The sequence below is a fragment of the Capricornis sumatraensis genome, chromosome 9 (assembly GCF_032405125.1).
Source record: "Capricornis sumatraensis isolate serow.1 chromosome 9, serow.2, whole genome shotgun sequence".
Classification (NCBI taxonomy): domain Eukaryota; kingdom Metazoa; phylum Chordata; class Mammalia; order Artiodactyla; family Bovidae; genus Capricornis; species Capricornis sumatraensis.
In genome coordinates this window covers 6,725,961-6,750,571 of record NC_091077.1, presented here as the reverse complement: position 1 = coordinate 6,750,571, position 24,611 = coordinate 6,725,961, and the positions used below count along the sequence as shown (strand labels likewise).

At 56.6% G+C, this 24,611-nt stretch overlaps 1 protein-coding gene across 1 annotated transcript; it reads right to left on the bottom strand.

The window, feature by feature from the left end:
• Positions 1-10,279: 10,279 nt before the first annotated feature.
• LSM4 (LSM4 homolog, U6 small nuclear RNA and mRNA degradation associated) lies at positions 10,280-22,383 on the bottom strand. The gene is made up of 5 exons (XM_068980811.1): positions 22,316-22,383; positions 18,042-18,083; positions 15,411-15,509; positions 12,716-12,899; positions 10,280-10,883 (listed from the first exon to the last, which is right to left on the bottom strand). Exons 1-5 carry the CDS (start codon positions 22,316-22,318, stop codon positions 10,792-10,794), a joined length of 420 nt encoding a protein of 139 aa, XP_068836912.1. The 5' UTR covers positions 22,319-22,383; the 3' UTR covers positions 10,280-10,791.
• Between the last annotated feature and the right edge of the window lie 2,228 nt (positions 22,384-24,611).

The following is a 24,611-nucleotide window of genomic DNA, read 5'->3' as shown; positions in this document are numbered from 1 at the left end:
TCTACAGGATCCTGGCCCCTGTAGGGGAGTAGATCGAACGAGGGGGTGAGGCAGCCGGGAGGAGGCGGCGGGGGCCCCCAGGGTGGGGAGGAGCAGGCGGAGTCCGCGTCGCTTAGGAAGAGGCCCCAGGGAAGGAGCAGCCTGGGGCCGAGGGCCTACACGTTGGGTATGTATTAACGCCAGTGCTGCCCTTAATGGGCGAAGGGGCAGGACGACCCTTCCTCTGAACCTGAGGACATTCTTCCGAACCCCCTAGCCCGTCGCCTCCTCCCCCTCCCCCCAGGCTCCGCCGCCCCCGCCTCTCCGAGGGAGGAAGCGGTGAGGATGCGGGGGAGGGCCCCCCATTCTCACTTCCCCTGGGGCAGGGCGGGGCCTGCAGGGTTCCCTCCCCCGCAGCAGGGATCCAGGGCCCTCACCCCAGCACACACAAAGGGGTTGGGGCCAAGGCGGGGCTGCCCGAGCTGGGACTGGGCCAGGGTTGCACGCCCGCCACCCCCACCCCACCCCGGTAACACAAGTTCTCTAGGCTTTGACGGTTCTCATCTTAAATGTGAGGGTAAGAAGCTCGACCTTGAAACAGTGAATTGCTGGGTGAGAGGTCCCCGCCCCGGACCTGACGAGCCCCTCGACCCTATCCATTCCCCACCCCAGCTCCCGGCCCGGGGCGGGAAAACCCAGCCGGACAAGGACATGCCCAGCCTTGGAAGGGTCAGGGCCGGGCCGGAGGGAGCGACGTCGCGGTAAACGTGGACTTGGAGGGAGGAGGGAGGCGCATTCCGCGGCGCAGGCCAAGGCCGGATCCCGAGGGGGCCTCTCGGCTTGCCTCGCGGCTGCGCTACCCAAAACCTGTCTCACGTCGGTCCCCGCAGCCTGGCCCCGCCTCTGGCGGGGATCGGGGTAAGGTGGTGGCGGGGGTGGCGAGGTTCGGCGCAGCGGGCGGCAGCGCAAGAGTTAACCCCTGCGGCGGCCGGACTCTGGCGTGGGGGTGGGTGGCGTCAGAACCGACGTCAAGGCAAGGAGGAGCGGCGTAGACGCGGATGCTCGGGCCTCCCGGCCCGCGCCCCAGCCGCTCGGGAGGCGGTGGGTGTGGTTGGTGGGGGGAGGCCTACCCCCGCAGTTTCCCCCACGCGGTGCAAAACGACGGGGCAACTGAGGCACGAGAAGGGGCGTGGCCTACCTGGAATCGCCGCGGGTCTCCGGGCTTCAGGCCCCCGCCCGCCCCTGTCCCACCTGGTCACCCTCATCCAAGCCGGGACTCCCCACCTTCGTCCCCCCACCCGGGGTCGCCTGGCTGGCACGGACTGATGTGTTAGTTTTGTTCTCCAGCACGCGAACAAAGCCGCCTAAATACTCGCTGGGCGGCCCCAGGCGCTGCCGCACTTAGTCGCCACTTCAACGTGGGCCTCAGTTTTCTCCACCCGACAATGGGGAGAGAGCTGGCGTTTAATGCGAGTGCCCGCTCGGCCTTAGGGAGGGGGTTGGGAGGGGATTCCCACCCCTAGGGGCGGGGAAGGGAAGCGAGAGCCCAGAGGTACGAGTTGGGGACACTAGCCAGGCAAGATTCGAATCCCCACTGGCTCCCGGCCCCCCCTCCTTACCTCCAGCCCTCTCTGGTCCCTCTCCCTCCGTTCTTTTCCTCCCTTCCCCTTCTCCCCCCCTCCACCCCTCCTCCTTCCCATCGCCCCGCCACCCCCGGGCTGGCTGGCCTCCCCGCGGGGCCGCTAATTAAATGCAGGGCTGGGGAAGGGAGGACCGCACGCCTTAACCCCTTCCATGCCGGGCCCTGGAGCGCTGTTACTGCCCGGGAAGGAGGGAGAGTGTCAGCTGCCAAGCTCCCCTCCGCCCAGAACTTCAGGCCCCAGGAAAAGCCCATCTGATCAATGGGTCGTTGTTGTTTGGTCGCCAAATTACGTCTGACTCTTTCGCGACCCCATGGACAAGTAGCCCACCGGGCTCCTCTGTCCATGGGATTTCCCAGGCAAGAATGCTAGAATGAGTTGCCGTTTCCTTCTCTAGGGGATCTTTCCCACCCTGGGATGGAACCCGAGTCTCTTGCATTGGCAGACGGGTTCTTTACCACTGAGCCACCAGGATAAACTGATGAATAGATCGATCAAGGCTTAGGAGCTGGCCCCAAGATTCTGGACGAGGCAGACTCTTCATGGCCTCCTAACAGGAGGGCTGGAGCCTACAAATAGTTGGGAGGGGGAAAGGAATTATAGTGACTGAAATATAGTGAAAGAAGGCAATGGCACCCCACTCCAGTACCCTTGCCTGGAAAATCCCATGGACGGAGGAGCCTGGTAGGCTGCAGTCCATGGGGTCGCTGAGGGTCAGACACGACTGAGCAACTTCACTTTGACTTTTCACTTTTCATGCATTGGAGAAGGAAATGGCAACCCACTCCAGTGTTCTTGCCTGGAGAATCCCAGGGATGGGGGAGCCTGGTGGGCTGCCGTCTATGGGGTCGCACAGAGTCGGGCACAACTGAAGTGACTTAGCAGTTAGCAGTGAAATAAACAAAGGGAGAAAGGCAGAGATGGAGGAAGAGAGCAGGAAAGGGAGGGAGGCAAAGTCTGGGGGAGACAGAGGGAGACCAGAGAGAAAGGAGGTGGGAAGAGAGACCAGTTACAGAAGGCAGAAGAACAGCAAGAGACACTTCATTGTTATAAAATCAAGCCAGTTTTCACTGGGATGCATGGTTCTTGGCTGGGGATTGGAACCAGTCTTCAGTCTTGTTGGGATGGTGAGAAGGTGACATTATAAATCTGTACAAGGAAGGTACTATCTGAAGTGGCTGTCCGAGGGCAGCCTAGTTGGAGCTAGTGAGGACATGGTGGCCCCAGCGATGCTCAGTATGTGTGGTGATAAGGGATTCAGGAGGCCACCTTGCTACCCTGGAGGCTCACAGGGCAAGACCCCTGACGCTGGCTTCTGGCCGTGGCCTGGCTCACCCGCTGCTCAGTGACCTCTGACAGTGCTTTGTGGCCTGAACCACCCAGGGAGCTGAGGCTCTCGCTCCCAAGTCCCCAGCCTGGCCCTGCAGCTCTGGGTCAGGTGGAGAGGACCCAGACACTGGCATTTCATGGTCTGGCTTCCCCTTCCCTCGGCACACTGGCTACTGCCATCGTTGGATAGACCGACACTCTGAGAGGGGCCCGCATTCTTGGGGTGGGAATGTCTGAAAACATAGGTAATATAATATCTGGCAAGAGCGGTGAAGAAATCTCACCAGGAAGAGAGGAGTGGGGAATACAGAGGGTCCATGATATCTGCAAGAAGGCACCAGGGAAGGATGTTCCTAAACGCTGGATTAGCAAGTGCAAAGGCCCTGAGGTAGAGATGGGGTGTGTTGGAAGACAATCAAGGAAGAGGCTGGAGTGGAGTGAGGAAAAGGGACATGGGGGAAGGTAAGGGCAGGGGCGAATCACAGGGGCATCCATGTTGTCAGTAGCTGGGGTGGGGCTAGGTGGAGTCCTTGCCAGCTCAGGTAGAGCCTGTGACTACCCTCCCTGCCTCCGTTTCCCCACCAGTGCCCATGTTCCAGAGAATGCAGGGGAGACACGGGGCATAGAGGCTGCCCAGGGTCACAGGGGTCCATCTTTGGCTCTCTGAGAGTGCCCCCCTGGCCTCTTTACATGCCCTGTGACTCCCTGCTCAGCCCATCTCCCTGTCACCTAGCTCTCTGCCCACTGCTGCCATCAAGCTACCTAACCTTTGCCCATGATATTCCCTCGCTAGTGCCTAGAAAACACTCTGCAGCCCCCCTATCTAGCTGAGCCTGAAGACTTTCCCTCGGATGGCTCCCCAACCCCACTGGGCCCCTCACTCAGCCCCCTCACCCCATGTTTGGCTGCAAGCTCTGCAGAGAGGGGGTGGCTTAAGAGACAGAGAGGCTGACAGATGGGAGAAGGTGGGCATCGGGGTCCTTGAGCTCTGCCCGCAACCTGGTTAAAAATAGCTGCCCCTCTGCCCCAGCCCCCTGTGAGGAGGTGGTGGTGACGGTGGCTGCAGTGATGGGGGATGTGCCCGGAGGAGCATCCGGCAGGGCCCGCGTTGCCATGGTGATGTTGACTCAGAGGCAGAGGCAGGTAGCAGCATCTGGTACCCGGCGGCCGCCTCTGCACGCAAGGCACCCTGCCCAGCCCCCACCCTGCAGCCTCCACTCCACTCATCTTCTGAGACCAGAGAAGGGTGGGTGAGGCCCTGTGGCAGCTGGTTAAGTTCCTCCACAACCCCCATCCAATCACCTACTAGCAGGTGGGAGATCCTGTTCTCACTGCAGTGACTGGGTACCAGCTCTTCCTCCCTCCATCCACCTGTCATCCTGCCCATCTGTCTGTCCACCCATCCATCCACCCACCTATCCATCCATCCCTCTGTTCATTCATCCACTTAACGTTTATGGACCACTTCCTGTGTGGCCACACTGTTCCCAGCAGAGGGTAGTTAACTTGCCCATGCAATCAGAGTATCTGAGAAGGGTTTGGGCTGAGAGGATGCTGGCAAAGACCCTTGGCCACTTGGGCCCAGGCCTCAAGATGCTGAGGCCCTCTTTTCTCCCTTCTGCTGTCAGTCTCTCCCCCTCTTCCTGTGTCTCTTTCAGTCTCTCTGTCTCTCCATCTCAAAGTACAGCCCAGACGCTTCCCCACACCCCTCAGGCCTCACAGCTGTGACCACCTCACTCTTCACTTATCCTGCGCTAGCCACATCAGCCCTTGTGCCTTTCCTCCAGTACATGAGCTCATTCCTACCTGGGGGCCTTTGCACATGCTGCTCTCTCTGCCTGGAAGACCCTTAGGGTCTTCAACCGGTATCTGTCTTGTTTAGTTCTTGGTTTCCTGGTTCTCTCTCTACCCCCCATCTTCAGAGTATATAGACCTAAGAGATGGCCTGTTGTTCCTTAGGTGTAAACACAGCGTAAACACTCAACGGACAGTCCAGGAGCTGATGAAGGATAAACACAATGTATCCAGTCATATGGCATATTGTTCAGCCAAAGAGAGGAATGAAGCACCGATACACACTGCAACACGTATGAACCTTAAAAATCCCATGCTGAGTGAAAGAAGCCAGATGCCAAGGGCCGCATAGGATGTGATTCCGTTTATGTGAAATGTCCAGAACAGGTCAGTTCGTAAACACGGCAGGCAGATTAGTGATAGTCAGGGGCTGAGGAGGAGGGAGTGGGCGTGAGGCTTCTTTCTGGGGTGATGACAATGTTCTGGAACTAGGTACAGGTGGTGGTTACACAACATCGTGAATGCACTAAATACCGCTGAACTGCTCACTTTCTTTTGGTTGCTTCTAATTTGCCTGTGCCAGGTCTTAGATGTGGCATGCAGGATCTTTGGTTGAGGCAAGTGGGATCTAGTCCCTCCTGACCAGGGATGGAAGCCTGGCCCCCTGCACTGGAAGCAAAGTCTTAGTCACTGAGGTCCCTGAATTGCTCACTTTAAAAAGGTTGACTTTTTGTTACTGAATGTTACTTCAATTGTTTTTAAAGCACTTTAGGTAAAAACTGTCTGTGTTAGTTGCTTGGTTGTGTCCCACTCTTTGCAGCCTCGTGGACTGTAGCCCGCCAGGCTCCTCTCTCCATGGGATGTCTCAGGCGAGAATACTGGAGTGGGTTGCCATTTCCCTCTCCAGGGGATCTTCCCAATTCCAGGGGTGGAACCCGGGTCTCCTGCATTGCAGGCAGATTCTTTACCTTCTGAGTCATCAGGTGTGGACTTTAAGCAATAATGCTCACTTTGCTGTGTCTTCAAGACACCCAGCATGTGCCTTCCCCAGGGCCTTTGCACCTGCTATTCCCTCCAGCTGGAGGCTTCAGGGGGTAGAGAAATGAATCAGACCCCAGTGGGCCAAGCCACTCTCCAACTCGAATCATTCCCCTCTCCTTCCTGGGGCCACAAGAAAGATCAGGGAGCTTGGTGGTTAGGATGGAGTGTGCCCAGGACACTGAGTGGTTAGGATGATGTCAAAGATATTTGGGTGTGTTGGAGGGGGACAGCCTGCTCCCTGGGGGAGGGAGAAGGACCAGTAACCTACGTGGGATCCCAAAACAGGTGGCCGGGGGAGGCAACAGGATTGGATCCAGCTGGGGGCCCTGTCCTAGGAGCCTGCTTCCAGCAGCCTCGTGAACACAAACAGCAAGATGCATTTTCTAATTTTGAAGGAAAAGTGCTGAGTAATGAAGATCTCCCTGATCCATGTTCCTGCGTCCTGGCCTCCCTCTCCAGGAATCAAGACTTCTAAGGGTCATGGAAAAGGCTTCACCCTTCCAGAGAGTTCTGGGGAACCTGTGGAGTCTCTCCATGGCAACAGGGAGGAAGCAAGGCCACCTCACCACACTTGACAGGGATGTGGGCACTTGCGGACCTCCCACAGCCCTGCTGGCCGGGGAGGCATAACCTGCTGGAGGGGTGTAGCGTGGAGGGACGGGCCCGGGGTGCTTATAGGGATGGTTTTCCAAGGAACAGAGAAGGGAACGAGGGGAGGGGAGATGCATGCCTGTATTCCCCAAGTATTTTTAGGCACTGAACGTGGCCCTGAAATATTCCACGGCCACTCCCAAGAGTGAGCTGGGTGACTATTTTGGTGCCTGGTTCCAGCGGGGGCGGAGTGGGGGTGAGTCATCCCTGGGTGGCTGGGCCCAGACCAGGAGGGGGGGTCTCAGGGCAGGACCCAGGGCCTGTAAGGTGACAGCTTACGGACCTGGGGCCAGGCATCTGGTGTTGGCCTCCGGGGCACAGAGGACGGTGGCCTGGCCCCTCCCTGTGGCATGGCACCACAGCCCAGGTCCCCCCGGCCAGTCAGTCACGCTGCCCCCACAGCTAATGGAGAGAAAGAGGATCCCAGGTGAGGTTTCAGACACTCCCCAGGTGCCCAGTGAGGCGCTTCTCCTGTTTCCAAGCAGGAATGAGGGACTTGCCCAGAGGTCCAGCGGTTCAAACTCCGCGCTTCCACTGCAAGGGGCACGAGTTCAATTCCTAGTATGAAGAAAATTTTATTTTTAAAAAAAAGCAAGTATGGAGCACTGGCTGTGTGTCTGAGGCACAGTGGAGTTACACGTCCCAGCGTGTGTCCTGGGGTAGATGGCTCGCCCTCTCTGTGTTTGCACACGGGCACTGCCTGTGCCCCACTCGGCTGTTACTGGGATCGAGCCCCTGGGCCTGCTCATCCTCACTTCCCTCCCCAAGCAGGCCCCAGAGTCTCAGGGGTTTTGTGCTTACTGTTCCGTTTACCTGTTATTCCCTGCTCTCTTCCCGAGACCAGAGGCTTTTTTTTAAAGACTTTTTTGATGTGGACCATTTTTAAAGTCTTTATTGAATATGGACAGTCTTATTACTGTTTTCTGTTTTGGTTTTGTGGCCCAGAGGCATGTGGAATCTTAGCTCCCTGACCAGGGATCAAACCTGCACCCCATGCATTGGAAGGCAGTCTTAACCACTAGGCTTCCAGGAAAGTCCTCCCCAGAGGCTTCATGTCCTTCAGAAACCGATTTGACCATGTGCCCCTTCTTCAGAAAGCTCCCAGCCCAGCGTCCTGAGCTTGCAGAACAACCCTGTCCCCTTCCCCCGCCGCCTCTGTGGCCTCTCCCTTGGGCTGACCCCACCCCCCGCCCCAGCACTGCTTCCTCTGGTCTCTTGGCTTCCAGGCTTGCCTCCGTCTGTTCTAGAACCTTCTGTGGCTTCCTGTCTCACTCAGGGCCTGCACCTGCCCCATTTCCTGTCCTCTCACGTTGCTCCTGCCACCACCTGGCACAGGACCTTTGCACAGGCTGTCTCCCTGTCAGGAACACTCTTCCGCCGGGGGCATGGCTCCTCTGCCTCCCTCCAGCCCTGTTCTCAAATGTCACCCGTGGGTGGCCTGCCCTGACCGCCCCTCCCCACCCTCATTTTCTTCCTGGCATTTGTGCATTTGGCCCGTCCGTTGCCAGCTCACCCTCCTGGAAGGTTAAGGGTCACTGGGCTGGGGGACTCTGTTTAATTCACAGCTTAGTCTCCAGTGCCTGGGATGCGGTTGTGGCCCCAGTTCCTCCACCCCCAGCCAGGCCTCTGTTCCCGTTATGGCGAACAGCTGCCCCCACTGAGACTGTCTGAGTGGACATCAGACCACCTCCCGTACCTCCCACAGACCAAGCAGCCTTGTCCACGGAGGGCTCTCAGAGAACACTGAGACAGTGATGGCAGGTAGGGACACACAGGCCGGGACACGCAGACCCCAGGGCCCAGCTGGATGGCTGGGGCGGGCACCTGCCATCAAGCCTGCCTGAGGAAGTGGGAGGCAGCAGGCTGGGGCAGGGCTTCCAGGGGAGGTGCTGGTGGAGGAGGAGTCAGTGCTGAGGGGTGTGCAGGACAGGAAGGCAAGCGTCGCCCTCCTGCCCACCACTCCCTGGGGGCTGCTGCTGATGGCTGCCCACTGGATCCAGCTCCCTGAAATGGACTCATGGCCCCAGGTTGAAGCAACAGGGCAATCCAGGCAGGCCCCAGGCTGAGTCACACCTGGGTGTGTGGGCCTCCCTGGCCTGACAGCTGGAACAAACTCCAAAGGGAGGACGGCCCGCGGGAAACACCTACACTTCACCACCTACACTTATGGTAGCCCGCAGGCTGCGGGTCATGCAGCAGTCAGATGGTGGGGGCGCTAGCCCCCGGAGACAGACCATCAGGAGGGCGGAAAGAAGGAGGCCGACTTGTGGGAACCAGCCCGGCACTTTTGGTTTCTCTTCTTGTTCAGGGCGTTGAGGCTGGTTTCTTGAAACCAACCAGGAAGAAGAACTGGAAAACCGGGCTGTCCTGACACCCAGCTCAGGAGGACGGAGGCTTCCGGAAGCCCCTTGGCACCTAAGCGGCCAGTGCTGGGGAGGCGGCTCACGTCACCAGCGGGCTCGGAGAGAACTGAGCCGGGAGCCGGGGCTGCCCGGCTGGAAAGGTCAGGGGCGGCTGGCGGCGCGGGCAGGAAGCCGCGATTACGCACGCCGCCGGGGATGCGCCCCTGTGTGGAGACGGGGCGCGTCGGAGACCCAAGACCTTGAGCGGCCGAAGAGGCCCTTGGGAACGTCTGAACATGTTCTTGGTCCAGAGCTAAGGAAGAAAAACCAAACCGCGAACAGCAGGAAGGGGCGGGGCTTCTAAAGGGTTTCTCGTTCACAGCCGTGCAGGACACCCGAGGCAGAGGCCCCGGCTTTCATCAAAGCCTCACCAGACATCACGCCCTTGGCAAGTGGGAAACCCAGACTTCAGACCAAGGCCCCCAAAGGCCATTATGGGATTCTGTGTCCAGGGCTATGGGGAGGGGAGTTGTGAACACAGGCCCTCCCTCCCCGCCATTCTTTTTTTGTCTTCCTACCAGCCTGGCCTGGCACCACCCACGTCTCTGAGGGAGGTGGGTTCCCAGGGCCCAGGTCACACTCAGACCCCGCACCCCTGTCCCCAACCTATGCCAAAACAAGGACTCAGGCAGCAGCAGGTCCTGGGCGGGGTGCAAATGGAGAGAAGCAATGATGAGGAAGTGGCAGGGAACAGCACTCTCCAGATACGATGAGACTGAGAAATCTTATGAGAGGATTTGCGATAGCTAGGCCAGTACTTGGCAGACCTAAGTGGAGTTCTACAGGCACCACCATCTTTTCTTCCAATCACCCTTCAGAACCGGTCTCAACATGGTATCGGTGACAAGTAGACCTCAGGCCAGGTAGACCTCACATCCATAGGAACCAGCCTCTTAACACCAGGCTGTCCAGGAATATCGGTCAAAGGACCACATCGCCGGAAGTGTTCCGCACAAGTGCTGGCTCAGCGTCTCAGGCAAATCGCTGAGTCGCGGACAGGCAAGTGCCCCGACTCTAAGAGGTAAACGGTTCGTGAAAAGCCTTCTTCATGTGTTCCTGGAGGCAGCTCCTTGTCACAGCTTCTCAAGGTGCTCTGCTGTGAACAGTGCTTGCACAACAGAGACGGAGGCTGAGGACAGGCAGTGTGGGTGTCCCACTGGCTCCCACCCACAACTTCCCTCCCCCACCGCCCCATAGAGGGGGAAGGGGCTCCCCTACTAACCAGACCCCCACTTTGCCTTCCACCTTTTGTAAGAGGCTGCTGAGGGTCATGGGAACCAGTGTCCCATTGAAATGGTTCCCCTTGGTGAGAGGCCACAGGGGGCAAAAGGAAACTTCTTGCGTGGGGGCTGTGATTTCCTGAGGACACTACAACTAGATTCATCCAGTGGTTCAAAGGAATTATGGATTTCGCAGTTTGTAGTTGTATTTGTTTTTATTTTTCTAAGACAAAGAGGGAGAGAAGAAGGGACGGAACAGGGCCCAGCATCATCCCCCAGAACAGCTTCTGAGGCATACGTTTGCCTGGATCCATTTCGAAAAGGCAGTTTCAGGGCCCGTGTTTCAGGAGACCCTCCAGGCTGTCAATCTCAGTGCAAACAGCTGAAAATAAAAACCTCCCGTCTGTTTACCACACAGAATGCAAAACAAACCTGTTTGGAAAATGCCTGCCCTTAAAACAAGAGTGAGGGCTTTAACGATGCATTAAACACAGAATCTTCCAGGAATCCAGTTGGCTGCGGCTTCACAAAACCAGAAGCACAGAATTAACATTTCCAACCATAGAACTGCTGGCTAACAAAAAGAGGACCACAAGATGACAGGCAGGGGGTCCTCCCCGACCCCTGCCTCTTCTTTTTGTTCTGAACAGTCATAAACTGGAGACCAGGAATGCAGCCTCAGGGTGGGAGCAGGTGCTTGGTGCGGCAGCTCAGTCTCGGGAATGGAGGGGCGGCTCACTGCTTGCCCGCCTGTCTGCCTGGCTTCTTTTCTGGTTGACCTCTGCCAGTCCCAGGGATCCCACCTCGGCCTCGGCCACCGAACACACCTGTGAGACAGGACGGGGGCTTCAGTAGAGCCAGGCTGGGAGGGTCACTGTGGGCAGGGACCAGGAACTGGAACCCTTAGACTATAGCCAAGTCGTTGAACCCCTCTGAGCCTCAGCTTTCACCTCTGTAAAGTGGGGGCAGTGACCGTACCATCAGTGGGAAGAGCAGGTTGAAAACCTGAGATGGAGTGTCTGACCAGGGCTGGGCAGGGGTATTGCTCCACAACATTCTCAGTGTGACAAGGGATATCAGACCAGGCGCCCCAGGGGTGCGAAGGATGCCAAGAAGGACAGAGGTTGGCATCAAGTCACACTGGGGCTTGCGGGGGTCGGGGGGGGGGATGCTTCCTGGAAGAGAGGGCTGAGGGCCAAGGTGAGGGGGTGGGTAGTCATCGGCAGGACAAAATCAGAAGGGTTTCCAGGAGGAGCTGGGGGTACAAGCTAGGATGAGGCCTGGACTCAGCCCAGGGGTGGAGCAACGATGCTCAGCTCTGTGACTGGGGCTGCACCGGGGGACCCCACCCTGCCTTGCTGGCCCCGAGAGAAACAATGGGGTGGGGTGGGGTCTCTGTGTGTCCAGCCCAGAGAAGGGGCGGGGGAGCCTCCTGAGCTCTGACCTCTGCAGCCAGAGGTGGGGCTGTTTCCGAAAGGCATTTTACGTGGAGCACGCAGCACTGCTGCTGGGGAAGGTGAATGGCCCAAGGGTGGGTGCAGCCCCTGCCCAGGAAGTCGCAGAAGCAGCAGCCTGGCCTTCCAGGGCCCCCTTCCTCCACACGCATACAGGGGACAGAGCCAGTGCTGACAGGGTCTGCCCAGCCTCATCTCTAATGGAGCAAGACCCAGCTTGGCCAAGGGGAGCCTGGTCGTGCAGGGGCCCCTGTGCAAGCAAGCGGCTCTCCCTGTCCTCCCTGCTCCTTCAGGCAGTTTACTCGACAGCGAGGCCACCCTGGGTGGACAGCCTAGCCCTGGGGGCAGGTCCTGGGACCTCTGGGGCCCTGCTCACCCCCATCCTAGGTTCTTCTCCACCTGCGGTGCCCTCTTCTCTCTGGCTCCTTTCTGTCACTCAAGCCTCAGCTCAGGGGGGGCTCCTATGTCTTTCCTGGCTCTGCATATAAGCCCCCAAGGTGGGTTCCTGGAACCTGGCATACAAGGCCCTCCAGGTGGGTGAGACAGAAGTCGGGTGGGGGAGGTGGGGAAGGGTGGGGCCCACAGCTGGCCTCTGGGCTGCGGCTCTAGCTGACTGCACGTTTAGTTTTATGCAAGATTTATGATTTCAGGGTGGTGTGGGGTGATCTACCCAAAAGGCATGACCTTGGTTTTGTCTAAAGGAGTCGCAGCAGGGAAGGGTCCCAGGCTGGGCACCACGGGGATCTTCTCCGCAGGGGGGAATCTGAGCCTCCCCGAGGTGCCCAGAGCACCTGCCAGGAAACACAGGTGGGGCTCAAGTCCCAGGTCTGTGTGGGTACTGGGTTAGTCTGCCGGGCGGCATCTGGAGCTGAGGGAGCACCAAGAGCCACTGCGGGGAGGAGGGCCCATGTTGTGAGGATGGGCGCGGCTAGCACTGACCACTAGGGCTTAGCTGGGCTCCTGGGGCGGGGGACACGGGGCATGCAGGTGGCAACCAGCAGCATCAGCTGTTCTACAGAAGAGCCCCGTGAGTCACAGCCCCCCAGTGCCATGGAGGAGGGGCGCAGAGCCAGGCCCTCGGCAACATGACGCCACCAGTGGAGAATGTCAGCACTGGGCCGGGCCAGATGCCGCGTGCGGCAGTCACCCTCCAGCGGGGAGGCCCCGGCTGCCTGCCAGGGGAGAAGGCGGAGAGAAGGGCCTACCTCGCCCGGCGCCCCCCATCCCGCGGCCCTTCTGCTGCTTCTGCTGCTGCAGGCCACCGCGGCCACGGCCCTTGGCCACCACCTCCTCCTTGACCATGTCGATGATCTCGTCGGGGATGCGCAGGTACTTGATGGTGCTGCCGCGGATGTAGCACTCGGGCATCCGCCAGAATTTGTCCCCGTCCTGCAACAGGGGGTACGTGTCAGAGCCGTGGGGAGGAACGTGTAGGCAGCCGGGCAGCATCCATCCGCTCAGGCTCCCTGCGCCTGGCGTCACCCCCGCAGGGTATGAGGTTCCTCCTTCTGCACAGGACACGGGAGGGCAGCCCTCCAGCAGGCTCTCTCTAGACCCTTGGCAGCCCTTCACGCACGAGGGCGGGCGGGGCAGGGCCTCGTGAGCAGCCTGTGCCCTCAGCCTGTCCTCTGGTGGGGGATGCCATCCAAAGCCTGGAGAGGGGTGAGGCTGCCTCACAGGCCAGGCGCTGCCACAACTCAGCTCCTCCCCCTTCTGCTCCCAGTCTTCCCGAACTCTCCTGGAGTCCACTCCACACACCGTGACTCAGTCATTCACACAAGTGTCTCGTGGCAGGGTCTGAGCTGGCCAAGGGACACAGGTGAGCAGGACACAGACCCTGGGTGGTGGGTGAAGAGGGCCAGGAGAGGGTGGGGAGGCAGGTTTGGGGCCAGCCAGGGCAGCATCCAGTGATGCCAGTTTACAGGGGAGCTAATGGAAGCTAGAGAGACAAGGGGACTTGTACAGCTGTAGACTCTTGAGCAACGCCGACCTTGAAGTTTTCAGGATGCTGTCTCCCCCCGACTCTCAAACATCCTGTGACCAGCACAAGGCCTCACCCCACCCTCCTGCTGCCCTTGGGCAGGAGCCCGGGACCTCATCCATCAGATTGCTTCTCCTGCCCCACCCCTGCTGCCCCAAGCCAACCCCTCCCCCACACCCCTAGAAATCAGACCAAGACATCTCCCTGCTTAGATCCCAATCAGGGCCCCGTTGGCCGAGGACAAGGTCCAACTCTCTCAAGTGTGGCTCCAGAGGGCCTGAGATCCAGCCCCACTCTGGCTGCCCTCTCTCAGCATTCGATGCGCCTTCCAGATGGAACATTCTGGAACACACACAGTAGGCTTCTGGCCTCCAGCATTTTGCACACGCTGTTTCCTCCTTTTCATATCTGGCTAACTGCAGCCCTCGCTTGCAGCCTTCTTGAAACCCCCAGTCCTCCTGCATGACATCAGCAGTGCCTGGACCACTTGGCCCAGCCCAGTGCAGGCGCTCGGCAGGGACAAGTGGAATGTCTGAGGGCCAGCTCTTCCCAGGAACATACATAAGAGCCCCCGACCCATACAGGAGCCCCAAGAGGCCTCAGAGCATTCTTTTCCCAGAAACGGTAGGCGAGCAGCCAAGTCCGTGGGGATGCAGAGTACAGCCAGGCAGGACGATGATTCTGTGGAAGCTCAGGGCTGGGACCAGGGCGGCCATTCAGCATGAGGCATTTCCCCAGCCAAGGGCAGCCCAGCCCAGCGCACTCCCTGGGGGAACCAGGCTTACACGCTTTCCATGGGGGCAGCTCATGCCTCCAGACCCTTGCTCTCCTGCACACTCTCAGCCTCTGGGGTCTCTGGATCCAGCTGCCCAAGGGGAGAAGGGGCTGCTGTCACCTGTTTACAGGTGAGGAGGCCTGATGGCTGCACAGATTGGTTCCTCACACCCAGTTTCTCCTCCCAACTGCTGGGTCCTGAGGGGAACCCTCCAGGGGAAGCCATGTGTCCAGGCTTGGCCATGGAGGCAGGACTGACCTTGGCCCCAAGACCCAGTGATTGGCTCGACGTCCTCAAAGTGGACAGAAACCTGTTGGCCATGTGCAGAAGGACACGTGCCCAGCTGTGCACCATGGCGCCATGTGCTACAGCCACAATGGAAATCCCCAGCCACCTGCCACCTGGAGTTTGGTCCCAGGAAATAAGCCACAGAGCTGAGCAGCTGAGGGGGAGGGGGGGTGGTCCCGCCGCCCCTGTGTGTCTTCGAGGACAAGAGTGGCTGCCTCGTGCTCTGCTGAATGCTGGCGGGGCGAGCCCTGAGGGTACCCTGTCCTTGGCTCAAGACAGCCCAGGCCTCCCAGCAGGTTCTTCCCCGTAACATGGGGGGCTACCTTGAGCAGGTGTTGGAGACGGGAATCAAGGGGAAAGGAAAGCGCTAACTAGCAGAACCCAGTGCAGGTAGGGGGAGGGAGTCTGCCCTGGAGGCCACCCCCTTCCTGTAGAGAACGGCACAAGTCCTTCCTGGTCAGGAGTGGGGTTGGGGTTGGGGGGTGGAGGAGCAGCTCAGCACCTGCTGGGCAGCAACCACAGGTGCAAAGTCCAGGGCACCAGAGACTTGGAGCCTTGTGCCTCTGCCCAGCTCCACATCCAGCCCGGTGCCTCGGGCCCCGGCCCTCCACAAAGCCCTGCCCCTGGCAGGATGACCTGCAGTAGAGGCTGAGGTGTGGGCTGTCCCACTCCTCCCAAAAGTCCAGGCAGAGGGCTTGTACCGGACTTGGAAGTGGGAAGGCCGAGGCTCTGGAAGGTCATCCCAGGTCCCAGTGCATGACCCTGGCCACAGAGCCTCCACTCAAAACACCCACCAGACCAGTACCACCTGAAGGCCCCCAGATGGGGGTACAGGCTGAGGGCACAGGGTACTCACCCTGGACGTGCAGATCACCTCACGCAGGTTGATGTTCATCCAGTTGTCACAGCTCACCAGGTGCCCGTTGTATGTCTCCCCGTTTTTGAGCTCCACCAGCTGGAGAGAAACGGGCCCCACATCAGGCACAGGCCCCGAGGAAGGGCAGACCTACCCCAAGGAGCAGGTCACCACCATCGGGCCTGGTCAGACACGGCCTTGGCTCCTCTTGGGACCCAGCGGGCACAGCGCACAGTGCCCAGCCCCCAGGGGCCCATCTTGCAGGAGATGTGCTCTGCTTTTTCAGTACACTTTGCTGGGCATTGTACACTTTCTATGATGAAACCGTTTTCCTGTGTGTGGAAGAAATGAACAACACCCACACATCTTTAAAAGAACGAGCAAAGTTAGGGTGAGAGGGCGGCCAGGTGCCCAGTGATGCCACATGCGCGGTCCATGGTGGTCTGGAGGTAGTCTTTCACTGCAGGAATTACTTGCCTGTCTTGATGTGTTTCGGGAAAAGCACCTCATGCAGAAGACATGCTGTTGCTAGGAAAAGCCTGTCTTAAAAAAAATATCAACTGAGAGAGCACACTTATGGTCACCAGAGGGGATGGGGGCGAGGAGGGATAGTTAAGGAGTTTGGAATTGACATGCAGACACAACTATATTTAAAATGAATAACCAGGAACCTGCAGGATAGCGCTGGGAGCTCAGCTCAATGCTGTGTGATGACCGAGACGGATGGGAAGGGGGTGGGGTGGGACGAGGTCCAAGAGGGAGGGGATACATACACATACTGCTGACTCACTCCATCGCACAGCAGAAACTAACAGAGCACTGTAAACCAATTCTACTCCAAACGCAAACAAACACTGAGCAAGGATCTACTCTAGAGTACAGGGAATTGTTTGCTCGATATTATATAACAACCTACATGGGACAAGAATTTTAAAAATAACAGATACCTGTGTATACATAACTGAATCACTTTGCTGGACACCTGAAACTAACAAAGTGCTGTGGATCAACCGTATTTCAATATAAAATAAAAATTTTTTAAAATAATCAACTCTTGGGGCTGGAGAGGCACTGGGCTGCCCAGACACCACCTCTGCACCATTCTGTGGGCTGAGCCTGAGCACTGGCACGATGCCGGGTGCTGGCATGATGAGCGCCAGCGGCAGCCCAGCCCATGCCCGTGACTTCCTGCTCAAGTTTCTGCTGGTGGGTGACCAGTGACGGGGGCAAGGGTGAGACCCTGGTAGGCCTGTAGGACAGCTCAGCTGAGTCCCCGGATGGCCACCGGCAGTCATCACGTGCTCTCCCCTGCCTTCCATGGTGCTGTCGACATTTTACAGCTACTCTCCCTGTTTCCCTTGGCAACCACTTTAAGGTTTAAACATGATTTAGAAAGTCATCACTTTCCAGTTTGAAAAAATTGAAAAAAAAAAAAAAAAAGAAAGAAAAGGAATCAACTCAGCTATCTGCCCAAGAGAAATGAAGGCATACATCCATGGAAAAATGTGGACACAAATGCTCCCGGCAGCTCAAATTTTCAGTAGCCAAAAAGCAGAAACAACCCAACTGTCCGTCATCAGGAAGAAATGGATATGTGCTAGCTGCTCAGTCGTGTCTGACTCTGTGACCCCGTGAACTGTAGCCTGCAAGGCTCCTCTGTCCACCGAAGTCTCCAGGCAAGAATACTGCAGTGGGCTGCCATTCCCTTCTCCAGAGGATCTTCCCGACCCAGGGACCAAACTCTGGTCTCCTACACTGCAAGCAGATTCTTTACCATCTGAACTATCAGGGAAGCCACCAGGACAAATGGATAAAGTGTGATATATCGACACAATGGAAAAGCACCTGGCCATAAGGAACGGAGGGCTGACACACGTTATAAGGCGGACAAACCCTGAGAACACCATGCTGAGGGAGAGAAGCCAGACATGAAAGGACACATGTTGCGTGATCCCATGTATGGGGATGTCCACGACAGGCAAATCCACAGAGACAGAAGGCAGAGTAGTGGCTGCCAGGTGCTGGGGGAGGGGGCTGTGGGGTGGCTGCTAACGGGGACTGGGCCGCCTTTTAGGGTGACAGGATTACTCTGCAATGACACAGAGGTGGCGGCTGCACAACACTGCAAACGTGCTGCGCGTCCCTAAACTGTCCGCCTTGAAAAGGCTGAACTGCATGGTCGTGTGAATAACATCCGAATTTAAAAAAGGAAAGACAACAGAACATATTGACAGATATCACACTCTATCACAAAGGAACAAAAGCAGATTAGGAAATGTGTATTGCATGAACCCACCCACATTTTAAAAATTCATTCATGCTTACACACACGTTAAAAGTCAAAACGTGTAAATACCGAAGAATAAATTGTTGGGAAGATTAACAAAGAGGGGATTCCACTTCCTCCGAATCTCTAGTATTTGACACTTTTAATAAGTACGTATGACTTGGAGCAGGAGCGGAAATGACACAGGCCCTGGCGTGCGGGAGGGAGGAGAGGACAAGCTGCTGCTTCACGGACAGGCAGGAGGCGGGCTTGTCTGGAGGCACTTCGTCCTTTGCCCAGTGTCCGTTCCTGTGCTGAGGCTGGGCCCTGCTGAAAGGCACCACTCCAGAGTGGCACATACTCACCATTGGGTGATTCTGAGCCGTTTTCAGCAGCGACAAGGGAAGCTGAAAGGCAAACAAAAGTGCATGACTTGTCTGGCTCATCAGCACCGTGGACTCGGCCTCTAGGCAGGGCTAGCATATCCCTCAACAGAAACACAGCCTCTGAACTCTGCCCAACCCCAGGCCACATATCCGCCTCCCAGGTTAGCACTGAAGTCTAGAAAAAAATCTCATTTCAGTAATTCTGCAGCTGGGGAGACCCCAGCCTGGAGAAGGACGTTAGATCTTTGTCCTCCCAGCCTTTTGACCCTCCCCTGAAGTCCTTCAATAAAATGGTTTGATCTCTCCCCTGATAATCTCAGCAGCAGCTGCCCTCTGGTGTTGGGGTGATCATTCTGGGTATTTCTCTGTAGCTCATGCCTGACAGGACCAGGCATAGCCCTCCAGGTTTATCAACAGCATCATGGCACATGGGTCCTGCTCCTGCTTACGTGTTTTGCTCTGATGATGTTTCAGAGATACGTCCAGGTTAACACAAGCAGTTCTAGCTAAGCCTTTCATTTTCAGTATGGTAGATGGTTATCCTCACACCCACTTTACAGGTGAGGATGAGCTTAGAGACTGAGGAACCTGCCCAGCACCAGAGACTTAGTGAGAGATGGAGCGTGGCTCGACCCTGTCAGAAGCCAGCTCATGCTGGGCCCACACCTTGGGGGGCAGCCCTGACTGTCCCCTGGCAGGGGACAACTGGCCTCTTGATCTAAAGAGGTGACATCTGAGCTGGGTATTCAAGAGGAATTTACCAGGTGAGAGGAAGAAACATTTCAGAACAAGTCTGGGGTTACTGGAAGGGACAGCAGATAAACGATGGGATTTAAAAACTCACCCAGGAAAGGTAAACTTTCAAGATAGTTCTGTTTCCTTCATTACTGAATTTCTTTCTCGTAAAAAAAAAACCCATATAGTGTTAACTGGGGTGGGGGTGGGAATCAGTTTTCATTTTTGTAACACAAATCTTGAGCCTTACCCTGGGGCCTGTCTCTGGGCCTCCAGAAGGGTGACTCAAGGGGCAGTGCTTGGGTTCAGGGTCCAATGGCAACCTATCCAGTATAGGTAGGTGAAAGTTCTAGAGCAAGGGCCCCACCAGACAGGAAATTACCTCAGGGAAAACCGTACCATGCCCCAGTAACTGGGGAACTCTAAGTTGGCCTGACCCCCAGGAGCTCTTTACTGGGGAGTCCCAGCCTACTCTCAGGCTCTATCTAATAGGGGGTAGCTGTTTCTCCAGGTGGTGGGGACTGTGAGCCTCTCTGTCAGGAGGCCACAAATGGCCCTCAATCTCCAGAGGAAGGCTCCCTGTGGAAGGGCTTGGAAGGAGGGGAATTCCACATCCCACGGGCCTTCCCTACAAGCCACCCAGGGGAGGTCCAGTGGCAGCAGGAAGCTAGGCCCAGGCCCACTTCCTGCACAAGCTTCCTGAAGGGCAAGATAAGGAGGAAGAAGGGGCCACGTGGAAAGGAGGTGGTTGTTCCCAGAAGGGCGCGTAGGTGGCCAACCTGCCCTCTGCTCTGGAAGGAATCTGTGCGAGGCTGCCCGAGTGCGGTGAGCCGGAGGCTCAGACATGCATGCAGCAGCCACACACCCAGGGCATTTACAGCGGCAAAGCCTCGCACTCTTCCTGGGCAAGCCTGTTCTCTTGTGTCCACAATGGGAATCTGCACCGGGGCACACCGAGATCCTCCTCCCAGATCACCAGGTTAGCCCTGGAAGGTGAGAATGAAGATGGACTCTGAGAGGTTGGAGGGGGTTGGAACAGTCCCATCAAGCAGCCTCTACATGAGACACCAGCGGCAAGAGCAGGAGGAACCTGCCCAGGGCCACAGAGCAAGGTCCTGGTAAAGCTGGGGAGAGGGGGCTGATGCCTGTCAGCAGGGAACCCACAGATGTCCCTTTATGGCACACAGCCTCTAAGCTGGTCCCTCTCAGGCTGCCACCAGTACCAGCTACCAGTAGCACAGACCTGCAGGACCCACAGCCTCCACAGCTGTTGCTGGCAGTGTGCCCTCGGAGGATGGCTGCGACACAGATGGGACCAGCACCCGCTCCTTAGGCAGCCCACAGAGCCAGACCTGATCCAGCTCCAGCAAACTGGCCCACTCTGCGCCTCACACACTGCGCCTGGTGCTGCTGGCAGCCTTTGTTCTGAGGCTCCCTCTGCCTGGGGTGCCCTGCCCCCAGCTGGTGACTGTGCCCTCAGCCAGGTCCTCGTTATAACCCTGTTGAGGGAAGAAAGGAGGTTTCCACCTGGGTCACCCTCTGCTGCTGCTATTACAGGACACAGCCAGTCTCTAATTAACTTGTTTATTTATGATGTCTCCCTGGCTAGACTGGAAACGCCAAACCTCCTGCTAGACTGGAAAATTCGGAGGGTGTGGACTTTGTCCAGCACTGAACACCCGGTCAGGCACACAAGAAGGTCTCAGTAAATATTTGCTGAACAAATACAGCACACACCACCCCCTGGAGGCACGTGGGGCGGGGGGATTCCTGCTCCACCCTACAAAGAAAGGAGAGCTTAGGTAGGGAGAGGTGGAGCTGGGACAGCCCAGGGCCTGGAGCCACGGTCACATCTCACCATCTTCTACAACCCCAAACTGTGCTGAAGACGGGGTGAGGGGAAGGGGAGGATCCTGAGGAACCTGACAGCCAAGGGGAAGGGACAGCAGCACCGGTGGGGGACGGAAGATGCTTGAAGGTGCCGGGGAGACAGGAGAGGGCTGAACACTCAGTTCTGGGGGAGATAGGGTCCTCTGGAGTCAGGGAAGAAAAGTTGAGGAAAGAAAGGCCTTTCTCAGAATGCCTGGGGCCTGGTCCTCAGGCCTAGATCTAACAGTATCCTGAGGCTCCTAATTCAGGAATTTGTTGCAGACCACCCACTCCTTCACCCAGACCTCTGCTTCCGGCCCTGCAGGGACCACAGGGAAAAAGCCTTGTCAACGGCCTCAACACTCCCCAGAAGGAAGGAACAGGCTGAACGAGCCTGTCCTTCACGCAGGCACTACTCTAGGCTCTGGGACTCCTATGAGAATAAAAAGCAAAAATCCTGTCTCCACAGAGCTTAACACATGGATTTTTCCAGTTTTGCTCATTCCCTGAGACCAACTGTACCCTTGAGCAGAGAGGAACCTGCTCCCTTCTCTCCAGCCTTACACTGATCAGGAGAAATGTAATGAGCCCTCATGGTTGGCTCAGAGAAACGTGCAGCGACCACCTCAGAGCAACCTGGGTGCTGACAGGCCAAGTACTCTCTCAGGAAGCCCTCCGCTCTCAATTCCGTTGTGGGGCCACAGTTTCTCTGTCATACACTGGGCGGGGCGGGGGGACGTGCACTCTCTGGTTTAGATCTATAACTTGTCCACAACTTGTGAATAGCATGCCTTTGGAGAGGTTTCCTGTCAGGGTCTCAGTTTTTCCTTCTGTGAATTGGGAGGACAGTTAGCCCATTTTGGCTCAAAATGACCCCTCTCCCTCTGAACCGCATCCTGTGTGACCCTGGGAAAAGCAAACCCATCTCTGGGTGTTTTTCAGCCTGAAAAACAGAGGCACAGGAGATTGTGCCGCTAGCATCCTAAGGGCCTTGTTGTTGTTCAGTAACTAAGTCGGTCCGACTCTTGCGATCCCATGGACTGTATCCCGCCAGACCCACCTGCTCACGAGATTTCTCTGGCAAGATATTGCCATTTCCTTCTCCAGAGGATCTTCCTGACCCCGGGATGGAACTCGCGTCTCCTACACTGACACGCGGGTTCTTTACCACGGAGCCACGAGGGAAGCCCTCTAAGGACCTTACAAGCTCTGAAATTCCCCAAGTTGGCTTAATCTGAGAACGCACAACGGGTCTCTACTTCCTGGCGCTCTAACTTTACATTCTACGAGGTCAGACTGGGTCTGATCACTCGGAGGCACTTTAACTGAGAAGCCATTCTATTTCATTCACTGGGATTCTGGGAGGGGTGTGGGGGGGTTCCCCTTCCTCTCCGACCTCATTTCTTCCATACAAAAAATGAGAAGACTGCGGCTAGATTGCTACACTATTACACGTTCGTCCAATTCTCTATTCCCCTGAGACCGACGTGCCAGGTGTCTTGAGAGAACCCCCTGCATTCTCCGGTCTGTTTCCCCAGCTCCGACCGGGTGGCAGGACTCGAGGCCCGGATGACACACTCGCTCTGCATCGCCCCTGCCCCAGCACCCGCCCCGAGGGCCCTTGGCGGCCGGCTCCCCCGTCGCCTCACCATGGTGTCGGTAGGGACCGGCCTCCCCGGCCACTTCCGCCACCGCCGCCGCCGCTCACGTTCCCGCCCGGAGCCGCCGCTGCGCGCCACTAGGCTGAAATAGAGTGGCAGCGACGCGAGCCAGTCAGAGCGGGGCTCGTGGGAAGGACAACCAATCCACTCAGAGCAAGGCGGGGCCTACTAAGCTCGAGGGGCGGGCCGGGCCGTGTTCTCACCAGTGAAATAAGGACCAGAGTCGTAAAGTGCCGTAGTTGAGTGCTGCAAAAGGGGGCGGAACAATATTGCCCGAGCAGGAGGCTTTGTGGGTAAAGGCGCTTGCGCAGGTCAAACGCTCGAGGATCTCATCGGCTCCACGCTGTGGGCAAAGTCGGTTATTACTTCCAATTTCCTTGAGAAACGGAGGCTCTTCGGTTATTATCGGTTATTATTGGAATGTGCTTAATGTCTGCCTTCCCGCCCCTTTTCTGGTTCTCATTATTGTTGTTCAATCGCTCAGTGAGTCGGACGCTTTGTGACCCCCATGGACTGCAGCACACCAGGCGTCCCTGCCCTTCATTGTCTCTTGGAGTTTGATCAAACTCCTGGCCATCGAGTCGGTGATGCCATTCAACGATCTCATCCTCTGTCGTCCTCTTCTCCTGCCTTCAGTCTTTCCCAGCATCAGGGTTTTTTCCACTGAGTCGGCTCCTCGCATCAGGTGCCCAATGTATTGAAGTTGAAGCTTCAGTATCAGTGCTTCAAACGAATACTCAGGGTTGAGGATTGACTGCTTTGATCTCTTTGCTGTCCTGCTGCTGCTAAGTCACTTCAGTCGTGTCCGACTCTGTGCGACCCCATAGACGGCAGCCCACCAGGCTCCCCCGTCCCTGGGATTCTCCAGGCAAGAACACTGGAGTGGGTTGCCATTTCCTTCTCCAATGCGTGAAAGTGAAGTCGCTCAGTCGTGTCCGACCCTCAGCGATCCCATGGACTGCAGCCCACCAGGCTCCTCCATCCATGGAATTTTCCAGGCAAGAGTACTGGAGTGGGGTGCCATTGCCTTCTCCGTTTTGCTGTCCAAGGGGCTCTAAATAGTGTTCTCCAGCACCACAGTTCAAAAGCATCAATTCTTCTGGCGCTCAGCCTTCTTTATGGTTTAATCCTCATATCTGTACATAACTACTGGAAAAACCATAGCTTAGACTATACGGGCTTATGTCGGCAAAGTGAAGTCTCTGTTTTTTAATACGCTCTCTGGGTTCGTCATAGCTTTTCTTCCAAGGAGCAAGTGCCTTTTAATTTCATGACTACAGTCACCATCTTTTTGGTAGGTTGGAATCCTGGCTTTGTCCCTCGGAGCCTTAGTTCACCTCCCTTTAAAATGGGCATAATGAGTGCTGTAGAAGGTTGCAGTGAGGAGGAAATGAGGTAAGCCATGGGAAAGCACACAGAACAGTGTCTGCTTGATATATTCAGATATGCAATATTTATTGAGCACCTACTATGGGCCTGCTCTGGGAAACACAAAGTGAATAAACCAGACGAAACTCCTGGCCCTCCCAAGGCTTAGGAGGGGTGACAGCTGGTAAACAAGACAAATTGGCAAATGTATTAATTCCCTTGGGCTGCCACAACAGAGCAATCAAACTGGGTGGCTTTAAACCACAGAACTTGATCCAGAAGTCTGAACTCAAGGTGTGGGCAGGATTGGTTTCTTCTAAAGGATCTGAGGGACAGTTCATCCCAAGCCTCTCCCCCAGCAATCCAGCAATCCTTGTAGTTCTTGGTCATAAACTTGTCACTCCAGTCTCTGCCTGTCATCACATAGCTTTTCTCTTTCCTATTCTTTTCTTATGAGGACACTCCTTTCTCTTAATGTGTGCTGTGCGTGCTAAGTTGCTTCAGTCGTGTCTGAGTCTTTGCCACCCTATGGACTGTAGCCCTCCAGGCTCCTCAGTCCATGGGATTCTCCAGGCAAGAATACTGGAGTGGGTTGCCATGTCCTCCTCCAGGGGGTCTTCCCGACCCAGGGAACTGAACCTGCGTCTCTTATGTCTCCTGCATTGGCAGGTGGGTTCTTCACCACTGGCGCCACCTGGGAAGCCTGCCCACCCTAAATCCAGGATAAATTTCACCTTAAGATCTTGATTAAATCTGCAAAGTGTATTTCAAATAAGGTCATATTCACAGATATGGGGACTAGAACTTATCTATGTTATTTAAGATATGTTAGAATGTATCTTTTTAGGGCCAATTCTCAACCCACTACATCAAGTATAAGCTATGATTCCTTTGAACACTGACATTTATGTGAATA